At 40.2% G+C, this 12,899-nt stretch overlaps 1 protein-coding gene across 1 annotated transcript in view; it reads left to right on the top strand.

Annotated features, from left to right (window-relative positions):
• Nucleotides 1-1,668: 1,668 nt before the first annotated feature.
• The window catches only part of LOC138002938 (proton-coupled folate transporter-like), a 19,348-nt gene continuing 8,117 nt past the window's right edge, over nt 1,669-12,899 (top strand). The window contains exons 1-3 of the mRNA XM_068848903.1: nt 1,669-2,152; nt 8,623-9,837; nt 10,787-10,870. Of these exons, the coding sequence (XP_068705004.1) occupies nt 8,736-9,837; nt 10,787-10,870 (1,186 nt within the window). The 5' untranslated portion in view covers nt 1,669-2,152; nt 8,623-8,735. The remainder of the gene's footprint in view (nt 2,153-8,622; nt 9,838-10,786; nt 10,871-12,899) is intronic.

The following is a 12,899-nucleotide window of genomic DNA, read 5'->3' as shown; positions in this document are numbered from 1 at the left end:
ACAAAGGGTACGTAACTCCTGTTCTGTTAAGTTCTGTTCTGTTTCTAAATAAAGTTTTGACGCTCTGAACGTTCAACGCGTCTGAAAAAGGTACTGGAGTTAATGAAAATGAACACACATGTGACCCCCTTCTGTAAATATGGTTTGAAATAAAAATTTTCTCGCACCCCGCTATTACGTACTCTCGCTATTACGGACACCAAATCGTGGTCCCAAGGGTGTCCGCTATAACGAGAGTTGACTGTTTATATCTTTGTTCATTGGTTCATTCCTCACGGGAACATTAGAACACGTCAGTGGCTTCGTAGCTCAGTTGGTTAGAGCGTCCCAACGGTATCGCGAGGTCACGGGTTCAAGCCCCGTTGAAGTCCTGAATTTTGAGGCTTCTCTAAGCAATTGTTAAAATTGCGTCCATAACTGCGAGGATCATATACCTTTACTTGACTTCATATCCGCAGCTCAGTATATCATTCACTTGTCATATATCATTTCGTTCATTAATGTATAGTCAATATGTTAAAACATCAGTTTTAGAACGTCCGCGTTCGGCCTTTGCTATCTTTGATTGTCGATGCGCCAATGGTACACAGGCTCTAAGTAGGACGTTTCTCACCTTTGTCTAACGGAGGATTTTTCTTCTTTTAAATCGGTCAATCTTTATTGTTAATACATCATGTGAACATCGTATATTATATCACTTAGAAATTGCAATAGCACTGAGTAGAGTACAATTTTAACAGGGAGTAATCGGGCGAGAAATTTCAAAATCAGACCAATCTTGTTGAGCATATAATAAGAGCTATTATTAAAAACTGGATGATTGGATAATGCAATTCGAGAGTTTTGATTGGCTAAGCCATCATGTGTTATGAGCCATTATACCATGATCTACAAACACAGCAAGCATGCGCGTGATTTTTTGGGCCTTTTTATTTTTATTGTAGTCTAGTTTTCTATATTTTGGGGGCGTTTTTAATAAAACAATTATTCCACTCGCGCTTGTTGGATATGTGATGATTATAGCCAACTCGGCGCTACGCGCCTCGTTGGCTATCTATCATCTCATATCCAACGCGCGCTCATGGAATAATTGTTAATTATAAAATGCTCTACAAATATCATAATCAATATCTACGCACCAACATTCTTGGTTTTTACAAAATAAAGTAGGGAAAACTTATCCATAAATTGTGGGCGTTTTCAATAAAACAATTATTCCACTCGCCCTTGTGAAACGCATGCGCTTGTGGAATAATTGTCAATTACCAGGAACCCATCCTGCAATTATCTAAATACCTGCGCTAAAAAAGAAGTGCAACATATTTAAGTACAAAGAATAATAAGTAAACGATGGGTAAATAAATAAGTAATAAATTACAAAGGAATAAAACGGAGGCTTTAAGTGGATATTTAGTATCTTTACATTTATTTTAGCAAAAGGTACTAATGATTTAAGCCTAATGAGTTTAAAATATCGATCGTAGTGATGCTATGAAGGGCGCGAGAAACTACAATTAACTACACTTTTCTTTCTACAGTTCTAACCCGTTTTTGCTATTATAATTCCTACAAAGTTATTGTTATTTTAAACTAGGGACGACACGGAATGACTGTTTCATCAGTGATTCATTCCGCTAAAAGCCAACCGTAAGTTATCTAAGCCGCCGTCGTTGTAGTAAACAATTCTTCGTATTACGAATTACTCCGACTCTGTTCCTTACTCGGACGATCAGCAACGAAATGTAATCAGTTGTCGGGTCACAGGCAAAATCGAAAGATTAAGTTAATCGTAATGCATCGGAACCAGTATTGTCACTGTGATTTGTTTAAGGTCTCGGGCTCCCCAGTGACTTCTACTTGATCCGAACGCCAAGCGACGGTTTACAAGCAAAATCCATACCATCCAAGGAGCGTGAAGTCGATATGGAAGAAAAGTTTTCAAAAGCTGGTACCTGTGTACGAGTGATCAAACCAAAACAGGCCCATTAATTCAGCTGGTGGAAGCTTAAAGAAACAAACCTAATCATTGAGAGCTTGTAAACAATTTTAAGTCAACTTGTCAAAACAGTGTATGGGATCGTCGCTTTTCTTGGAAAATAACGGGAATTCTTAAAACCTATTCTGAGCTGTTGCTGTGGAAGGACGATATCAGGTTAGATAGACTCAGATTTGTTGTTTTATTTTATCAGAAAGCAAGCTAATATCATTTTAATGAGGTCAAAACACGGGTGGAGGTTAATTATCTGAACGATTATAAGTTAGATCGTTCAACCGTCCACGAGAAGGAAATTTGCTTTTCCTTCCCATTATTCGACTCATCACCCTTCTTGCTTCAGACTTTTCCTACAATACTGTGGGAATCAATGGAACAAGTGTACTTTATGCAATATAAAGGTTTTGTCGGAATACTTGAATTTCCTTTGTCCTGGTTTCCTATGACTATTTCGAGTCTTTTCGATCAGTGGAACTGACATGGACAAGACCTGCAATTCAAAACTTCCGACGAACCTCTGGGCCAGAGATTAATTGCGATCATCAGCTTATTCGGTTTTAGATGCTTCTTCGAAAAGTAACTGTGAAATATGACGAGTTTACTTTCTAACAATTCAAAATAAATAATAAAGAAAAGTTCAGTAGTAGTCTTGGATCCAATGCGGCAGATTTTTATTACTTTTAAAGAATTACCTTAGCTTCTATATCAATGTTACGGATTTTATACAATAAAGTATCTATTTTATTATTGTTTAACCAAGAAAGGATAATGGGACATTATTATATTCTCAACAAAATATCGCGTTTCTGATTGGTCAATGACGATTGCATAAATAAATTTATAGAGTGCAAAAGAGGTTGTAGAGTGCAATACAAAAGTTGCTATGGAAACAAAGCGATGGAGTGCATGATTTTGTTGAGTATATAATAAACAGGGAATCGTGTGAACTTGCTGGCGTACTTCGTGATTTATAGTCACTCGTGATGTTTTGAAAGTTCTCACATTGCACTCGCCTCTTTGACGGCTCGAGAACTTTCAAAACATCACCCGTGCCCATAAATCACGAAATGTACTCGCGTTCACACGATTTCTTACACTTATCCCATTATCCTCTTTTGGTTTAACTGAATACGTAAGTAACGGATTCTCAGTGGTCTTAAATATGCCAATTTCATGAACTTATTTTTGTCTCCGAGACAAGGCTAGCCGAGAAAAAGTCGCGCTGCTCTCTTTTATAAAACGAGTTTAAAAACCGTCAGATATGGTTGGAAGAAATTTTACCAAACTTTTCCGTCGGGGGCTGTTGATTTTTCAATTTGGCTGTCATGGTAACTGCAAATAGAACAAGACGGCCTTGAATTTATATATCGAAAAAATTCTTGGATAGAATGATCCGAAGTCGTCTCGGGACGCAGGGAAGATTGAATTGTAGCGAGCATCGCGTACTCACAAGACTGTTCTGTTTTTAAGTACGAACAAATACTTTGTTCATGTTCAAAAGCATAAACATCATGTCAAACTTGGCATCTTGTCATTGGGAAGTCAAGAGATTTGACCTCGCTGCAGTTGGAAGTTTGCCCCTGCGTTTCCTGTAATAAGGCCCCTCGTGAAATGGTGCTAAACACAAATGGCATTGATCATATTATGAAAGGCAGATAGACCAATCCTAACTGATACAAGGAAGTGTTACGTTTTTGCAAACGTTGGCCGTGTAGTATTATATTTCAACAGAATTAACTATTACAGGGCAATGTGAAGTGCTATATTCTACCCATGTAAACCATGTGAGCGTTAGCCCTAATAATGTCATTGGGACCACACAAGGACAGAGAAAAACTCTGACCAGGGTGGGAATTGAACTGATCTGTCTTCGCACGGCTGCAGTGGCGGAGGATGCTAAAGGGCGAGCTCTGACTCTTTTGTACACTTTTGAAACTCACTGGTGAGGTATAATGGTAACGATTAATGGTGCGTTTAGCCTTTGCCCTTAAAAAGGTTTTAGTATTTGTTAAGTCCTATCTAAACGATGTTCATTACCCTAGCCTATCGAGTAATTTGTCGTCCGAAACTTTCCGCCATCCGTAATTTCAGTGTGATAGCTATCTCGGTCCCCAAGCCTACATTTCTCTTGTGCAACGGATCGGGCAACAGCCAGTTCGGCAGAGGTTTCCTTGATTTCCTTCTCTAGCGAGAGACAATCTGGACCCCAGAGCTCTTCTCTTTTGCGCATGACTTAGGGAGAAGAGAGCTCTGGGGAACCCTGAAAAAAAGGGTGAAAAACAACGAAAAACGTCTCTGATTGGTGCATTCATGTTAAGACGAGGCGGAGAAGGCGCCGTCAGATTCAAATAGGCAATTTTTGGCTATAAGAACCCTACGGCGCATGTTCTCCTACATCGAGTTTCACAGGGCCTCGGGTCATGCGCAGACATAAGATCCGAGGCCCTGGTGACGAGATTGAGAGAGAGAAGGGAAGGATCTCCTCAATGTTCTGTCACGCATGCGCGATGTGGCATGATGCAACGTCACTTCCACTCTTCCGCCATTGGGCAGGCGTAAACAACCTCGTGTCCCCTCTCTCTTCCTCCCTGGAGAAAGTACCCTGGTTGTGGCTGGCCCTGTGTCTGCTAGATTTTTGCAGATTCCAGAAAGATTATTGAAAGGAGGGGCACGATGGTTACATTTTTGTAGGGAGTGGAAATTAAACATCGCTGGTCGCGGGAATGTCTATTAATTTAATCTAAAACAAACTCCAAACAAATATGGGGCGCCAAATGTATTTTTATTATTTAGAGTGGTTATTTGTATATAACCAAAACAAGTATGGTTATATGTAAATAACCACATTGCAGTTTGGTTATTTCTAAATAACCAAAAGGAGACATTGGTTATTTAACAAGTAACCAAGAAATGAGTGTGGTTATTTGCTAAATAACCAAACCTGAAAATTGGTTATTTGCTAAATAACCAAACCTGAAAATTGGTTATTTGCTAAATAACCAAAACTGAAAATTGGTTATTTGCTAAATAACCAAAACTGCAAAGTGGTTATTTGCTAAATAACCAAAATCGAAAAAATGGTTATTTGGTTATTTTTTAGAGATAACGAAAACTTGATTTTTTTTTCCAGTGACTGTAAATTGCAAATTGGTTATTTAGCACAAAATGGCTAGTACTTACACACGGAATGCCGGAATTATGGAATGCCGGAAGGGCGGAATACTTAAACACGGAACGCCGGAATACTTAAACACGGAACGCCGGAATACTTAAACATGGAACGCCGGAATACTTAAAAAAAGAACGCCAGAATACTTAAACACGGAACAGCTGTGAAAATTCTGACAATTGGAACATATGGTTCCCCCCCCCCCCCCCCCAGAAGTGTTCGGGGCAAAAAATTAAAGTACAAAACAATGGTGAAATATGAACTCTTTTATTGTCGTAAAAAAGGTTGCTGTTCTTCATCGTGGGGAAGTACAATAATAATAAAGTATTCTCGTTTGTTTCACGATGTGGTCACTTGTGATGTAGATCGCGCCGTTTCGACTGCATACTGCTAGTCTTCATAAGGCGATGATGTCGATTGGTTACGCGTCACCTTTTAAACAGGATGCTCCGATGTGATTGGTTGGTTTTCAGCAGCTGTGATTGGTGTGTTTCGATCCTAGCTGCTTCGGCGTGTTGTTTCTTTGGTGGACGGCTGTCGTAGGGTGAGGTCTTAAGTGAATCGTCTCTTTGACCCTGCGTGTGTACCAATGAGGGTCACGATCAATAAACTTCACTTCGTTCCAAAGCGGGTTGTGTCCGGTGTTGTTAGCGTGTTCTGAAACGGCGGAGGTCTGGGTACGAGCAAGTCGGATGTCTCGCTCATGTTTTTTCATTCTATCTTGCATAGGTCTTCCAGTCTCGCCGATGTAGACTTTACCGCATTCACAGGGAATCCTGTAAACCACGCCATCTTGTTTAGTCGGCTCGACAGCTCTTTCGTTCGTACTAGATGTGATCTTAATGTAGTCTCCGACTTGAAAACAGCGCGTATGCCTTGTTGCTGCTGGCAGCGGCGAAGTTGTTGGGATAAGCCTTTGCAATTGACATAGGGTAAAACCGCAGTGGCCCACTCGATCGTGGGCTCAGCACTGCTACTCGGTTTCCTGGTCTTGGTGATTTTCTGCAAGAAAGAAAGAGGGTAACCATTAGAGACAGGAACAGAAGACAGGTGTTTCTTCTCCTTGGAGATAACAGAAAGTTTTGCTACGAGACGTTTGGCGCGCTCGTAGAGGCACTTGACAATACCGCGTTTTACTGATTGCGGGTGGTGGGAATCATACGCTAAGTACGGATCAGTGTGCGTAGGCTTCCTGTACACGCTGGTGGTGAGGCGGCCATCCGGTTCTTTTGAAACTGCAGTGTCAAGGAAAGCGAGTTTGTAGTCGTTCTCTGTCTCCATGGTGAAGCAAATGGAAGGCTGCTGGTTGTTCAAAAATTTGGTTTTATCAACGGAGTTGATAATGTAAATTGGCCACCGTACAGAGATTCTAATTTAGCTTTTAGAATCTCTGTACGGTGGCCAATTTACATTATCAACTCCGTTGATAAAACCAAATTTTTGTATACTACTTCCCCACCGACGCAGCACCACAGTTTCTTTAGAAACTACCCCTTCATGCTGGTTGTTCAGATGCTGTAAGAAGCTATCAACGTTTCCGCGATCCAGGATGGTGAAAGTGTCGTCAACGTAGCGTTTCCAGATCCTAGGTTCTCAGATGCTAATCACAACTGCTGAAAACCAACCAATCAGAGCGGAGCATCCTGTTTAAAAGGTGACGCGTAACCAATCGACATCATCGCCTTATGAAGACTAGCAGTATGCAGTCGAAACGGCGCGATCTACATCACAAGTGACCACATCGTGAAACAAACGAGAATACTTTATTATTATTGTACTTCACCACGATGAATAACAGCAACCTTTTTTACGACAATAAAAGGGTTCATATTTCACCATTGTTTTGTACTTTAATTTTTGCCCCGAACACTTGAGGGGGTGGGGGGGGGGGAAACCATATGTTCCAATTGTCAGAATTTTCACAGCTGTTCCGTGTTTAAGTATTCTGGCGTTCTTTTTTTAAGTATTCCGGCGTTCCATGTTTAAGTATTCCGGCGTTCCGTGTTTAAGTATTCCGGCGTTCCGTGTTTAAGTATTCCGGCGTTCCGTGTTTAAGTATGCCGGCGTTCCGGCATTTCATCATTCCGGCATTCCGTGTTTAAGTGCTAGCCATTTTGTGCTAAATATCCCATTTGCAATTTGCAGTCACTGGAAAAAAAAATCAAGTTTTGGTTATCTCTAAAAAATAACCAAATAACCATTTTTTCGATTTTGGTTATTTAGCAAATAACCACTTTGCAGTTTTGGTTATTTAGCAAATAACCAATTTTCAGTTTTGGTTATTTAGCAAATAACCAATTTTCAGGTTTGGTTATTTAGCAAATAACCACACTCATTTCTTGGTTACTTGTTAAATAACCAATGTCTCCTTTTGGTTATTTAGAAATAACCAAACTGCAATGTGGTTATTTACATATAACCATACTTGTTTTGGTTATATACAAATAACCACTCTAAATAATAAAAATACATTTGGCGCCCCATAAACAAATATCTGTAAATCCTCTGTGCCCGGGGGTATCATGCCGTTCCCAGAAAATTTTGTGGTCGCCTTGATCTTTCATTCAGTGACGGTGTTTTAGAACTTATAATGAAACGTAAGGTAAGAAATAAACAAAGTATTAAGCTTTAAAAAATTCTGTTTTTGAAGACAAAGATGTCATTCATATCTCTAGATAAAAATAGAGAATGAAATGTTCAATGCGGTTTGCTCACATTCGCAGACTTAGTCATTTCGCGCTTTTTCCTTCTTCGTCTTTTTTTGTTTGTGTTTTGCAAAGGACACTAAAGAAACGTTTGAAGGGTGATGAACGCTATCCATTTGCTAAATCTCTTCATTATGGTTGTGATTGATCAATTTCGATCCATCGCATTCTACATTTTGAAACGTCCATACCCTACACAGTCATTCACCCAGTTCTAGTAGACCGAGAGCGTTCAGTGCTCTCTTTCTTCAAGCAACATGGGCCTGATAAACCCGGTTCCGAGTTTCTTTGTTTTCTCTGATAAATCAGAAGTGATCTTATTTCTGAGCAGTTTAAAGGGGCAGTGTGACGGCGCTATTTCAGTCAAACCTCAAAACACTAAAATACGTCTTTACATCAATCAAGACCAAGAAATAATGGTGTAGTTTTGTTGCCAATAAAAATTGAAGTGCACTGAAGCTATTCTTTGTTATTTGCTTTTATGGATTTAGAGGATGGAAATGGATTGAAACTCAAGTTTTGAGATGGTGTGCGCAGAAAGTCGCCAAAAATTAAATGCGAATAGCTCTTGGTGCAACAAATATATTTCATATCTTGTCAGTGGGTTGTCAGGAATCTTATACGTGTGAGCTAAGGTAGTATTTTAGACTTTTACCCAGTTTTGTCCTAAAGTTAGCACGACAGTACCCTTTTAAGGCCACTTAGACATCACTAGTGCTGACCAATTACTTGTTTTCTTCTTCATCATCGAATAGGATACAGCATTCAGCAATGTGGATTTAATCACTGACGCAATCGGTACAAGCTCTGAAACCCGGAAAAGCTTGGCCAAGTTGTTAACTTTGCTAGCAACTTCAATATTGAGATTATGTCAGAGGAATCTCTTGCAGAGGACAAGGCCGATTCCTGTATAAGCAAAATCACTGTTGAGCCAGTGATCTTTTGTTACGCTTTTGGTATCATTCTTCACGTGCCAGTCATTCAACAATATATTCACAAGAGACTTTCCGAAGAAAAAGGAGTTATTTACAACACTACTGCTAGTCTAAGCAACTGTGATCTAACACACGTCTCCAGAGACGTTGAAAGTGCAAAACTACAGAAGGTTGTGCAATCTGAATCATCATTTATGCAGCTCGGCATGGTCTTCTCCGCCAGCGCCCCGTCGCTTTTTGTCGCGTTATTTTTAGGGGCCTGGTCCGACAGAGCAGGCCGGCGAAGAGTCATGGGACTTCCCATATTTGGCAGTGCCGTGGAATCAGCAATCATTCTTTGGGTTATCACTTTTAATCTTCCAATCCACTTGCTTCTCTTAGCAGCATTTATAAATGGAATTTGCGGTTTCTTTCCAACAATGGTTTTATCTGTCTTTTCTTACATAGCGGACGTAACAGACCAATCCCAGCGTGCTTTTCGGCTGGGTATCTTGGAAGCGACTGCTTTTATCAGTGGAATGCTGAGTCACTTAAGCAGTGGTTGGCTGATCAATAAAACTGGTTACAAAGCGCCCTATATGATGATGCTCTCTCTTCACACGTTCGCTCTATTCTACGTCGTCTTAAAACTCCCGGAGTCGCGAGCGAAACATTTGATGGAAAATTCAACCGTCAAAGTCTTCAGTTTACAGCATATCCGAGTAATTATTTACATCTTTACAAACCCACGTTCCGGAAAGAGATGGCAAATGTGTATATTGATGCTGACGTCTGGGCTCATGATTGTGTCTTCAATAGGTTTTGGTAGTGTTATTGTACTGTATGCAATAGACCGGCCTCTTTGTTGTAACTCAATTTTTATTGGCTATTACTTAGCAACAAGCTTTTTCGTACAAGCCGTGGGAGCCGTTCTTGGTCTCAAGTTTTTGCGCATGGTTTTATCTGAACATGCTGTTATGCAGGCAGGAATGATATCCATTTGTTGCTCTCTCATTATGATGGCGTTTGTTGAGACCAAAACGCAGTTTTTTATTGGTAAGTAATGCTTGCCATTTGCAATTAGAAAGAGCGAAACTGATGTCGCTGACGTCACCTGTCGTTATCAAAGTGGCGACCAGAGCCTTATCTGATTGGCTACCGAAACAAAGGGTTGTTTTGATCACGTGAGTGGTACATTTGAATAGTAAAAACAATTATATAAATAAATGAATAAATTCTTATAAGAAACGATTTGGAAATACACGAGACGAAATATAAGTGATCACGAGAAACCGACGCTTCGGTGCATCTTGCGCCATTATTAAGGTTACACAATGATAAAAAGCGGTTCGTGAAAAGGCTAAGTTGAAGCGAATTTGCATAATAAGAGTGCCAAGCTAATTACATCAATACTTTAGCTCGAGGAGAATCAGACTGTACATTCAGTGCTGGTTAAATTTGATTTTTCTTTGTGTAATAATCATTATCATAATCTGAAACAAAGGAAAATCAAAACTGAACTGGTTTAAAAATTCTGAGCTAAAAAAAGAATCAATCACAACATCGCGACATGCAATATGAGAGCCAGTATAAAAAAAATTTGAAAGGTAACTCCAACATGTTCCTTAAGACGAATTTTTCCAAGAAATCCGAGAAGTAACCGACATCAAGCTAATAGGTGGTGTCCATACATGTATATCAATTTTTAACTTAAAATTCTAGTTTTTAAACTACAGCAAATCTTAGCTATTTCTTATTTCTCCAAAATGTATAACAAAAAATTTACTAAACACCCCAAAAGATTGATTTGTGTTATGAACGTAAGGTTTTTGTATTGCTTGAAACGCGAACGAAATATTTCCATTAAACTGATTTTAAGCGGCGTGAAAACAACTTTCAGGTCTACCCCCGACTTAATTAAACTTTTCAATGGGCGTAAATTTCTTATCCAGGGCGTAAAATTTGATTTATTTTGCATCATGATAAGTGTTGATATTGTTATTAGTTCCATTGGTTGCATGCCTGGGCGGTGTCCCTACACCAATCATCAGAGCCAAGATGTCTAAACTTGTGGACGCTGATGAACAGGGTGAGTTTATTGGTATTTCCTCTATCCTGTCCCCTGCTTACACACATTCTTGGTACCCAAGGCCTCTTAGTCCAGGCCTAAAATGGTGAAAGATCCTGGGAACTACCATTCTGGCCAAAACACTTCTTTGTCGTTTTCGAAGAAAATAAAAGTTCCATTGATCCCTCCCCGCACCTATGAATAACGTTGGTTTTCAGTGGTCAAACACTTGTGAAAAGTTAACTGAATAGAGTGTAATGTGAAGTGCTAGATTTCAATCCCATATGAAGCATGTGAGCGTTAGCCCTACAGATGGAAATGGGCCCACACAAGGACAGAGAAAAACTCTGACCAGGGTGGGAATTGAACCCACGACCTTCGGGTTAGATCTTCACATTACACTCTATTCAGTTAACTCTGTTTAAAATATAAGTGCTACACGGCCAACGTTTGTATAAACGTAAACTTTCCTTGTACTTGTACATGTTCATTGCCGTGACTTTAACATCTTCACTTCCCACGGCCTGCTCCCGTCTGACCTTGTAGCTCAGTCGGTAGAGCTGCGGAGATCTAACCCGAAGGTCGTGGGTTCAATTCCCACCCTGGTCAGAGTTTTTCTCTGTCCTTGTGTGGGCCCATTTCCATCTGTAGGGCTAACGCTCACATGCTTCATATGGGATTGAAATCTAGCACTTCACATTACACTCTATTCAGTTAACTCTGTTTAAAATATAAGTGCTACACGGCCAACGTTTGTATAAACGTAAACTTTCCTTGTACTTGTGAAAAGTGTTGTGCAAGGGAGGGGCTTCAACATTGTTCAGGGGCGAATGTTTGCAAGGCTGTAGTCATGTTAAAAATCAAACGTAATTTAGAAGTAATCGACCGAAAAAGGAGTGAAGTGGGTTGTCCCCCCAAAAGTTTTGGGCTGGGCCCAGTTATTTAAAACCCGATTAACACTAACCCGCGATTAAATACCAACCCAAGTTTGAATTTGCCCCGTCATAATCTTATGCTAAAGGAGAGCAAAAATTCTGTCAAAACTGACGACTAAAAATCTTGTGGAAATTTTTTTCTGATCAGAAAATAAACTGCACTTTAAGTTGCAATAATCCAGGATATGATCGCAGACGATCGAGAACGATCGCAGAGCCGACTGTAACCATACATTTCGGTCAGCAGAAATGTCAAATGTACACGCGCGTTGTGCTCGCGGGAAAATCGCAGCAAACAACATGGCGGACATCGAGGAGGAAATCTTGCAGCAAGAAAATTTATTTCAAGGTCTTAACGAGGTATATTTTTTCGTACCTGATCCCATATTTTTACCCAAAATTTTGAACCCCGATCCCAAAAATGATGAGAATTTTGATCCCTGAACCCGCAGAAATTTGATCCCTGATCCCTCATTCCATGAAAAATACTGCTGATCCCGATCCCACCCGTTGTGATTCCAGATCCGAGGGCTGTGATCCTTGATCCGGCCCTTTTCAGACCTTTGATCCGCGATCCCATATACCTCGTTACGACCCTGTTATTTCTTCTTTTAGTCCTGAAGCGACGACATCGTCTGCTTCAAAACCGAAGGAAACATCGGTTTTGGGTTCGAAAAATATTCATGAAAAGACAAGAACTTGGGGCTTTCCACACACTAGTGAGAGAACTTCGTGTTTCTGACAGAGAGTAACGAACATTCGGGCTTTGTTGCTAAGAAGAGTTGAATCATGGGTCAGAATTAAAAATATTATGGATGCGTTTCGATCGCAGATCGGAGAACTTTGATTTCCGTATGATCGCAGACGATCGCAGAACTTTCTGCGATCTGCGATCATATGGAAACCAGCCTTTTGAACATTTGAACAACTGGGCCCAGGACTCTCGGTTATGTTCTTTTAGTTGCATGCCTCAGTACAGATGATTTAAGGAACGACGACCGGTACGGCGGCTTTGAAAAGAAACCATTGCGCAGTCTGAAGGTCTCTAAGGTAGCCACATAAAAAAATGTTGCAGACTGTGTTAGTTGCAGAACATTGCAGATGACAACACCAAT

This window comes from Montipora foliosa, chromosome 5 (genome assembly GCF_036669935.1).
Source record: "Montipora foliosa isolate CH-2021 chromosome 5, ASM3666993v2, whole genome shotgun sequence".
Classification (NCBI taxonomy): domain Eukaryota; kingdom Metazoa; phylum Cnidaria; class Anthozoa; order Scleractinia; family Acroporidae; genus Montipora; species Montipora foliosa.
The sequence above is the reverse complement of the archived record's forward strand: the minus strand, read 5'-3'. Positions and strand labels throughout refer to the sequence as shown.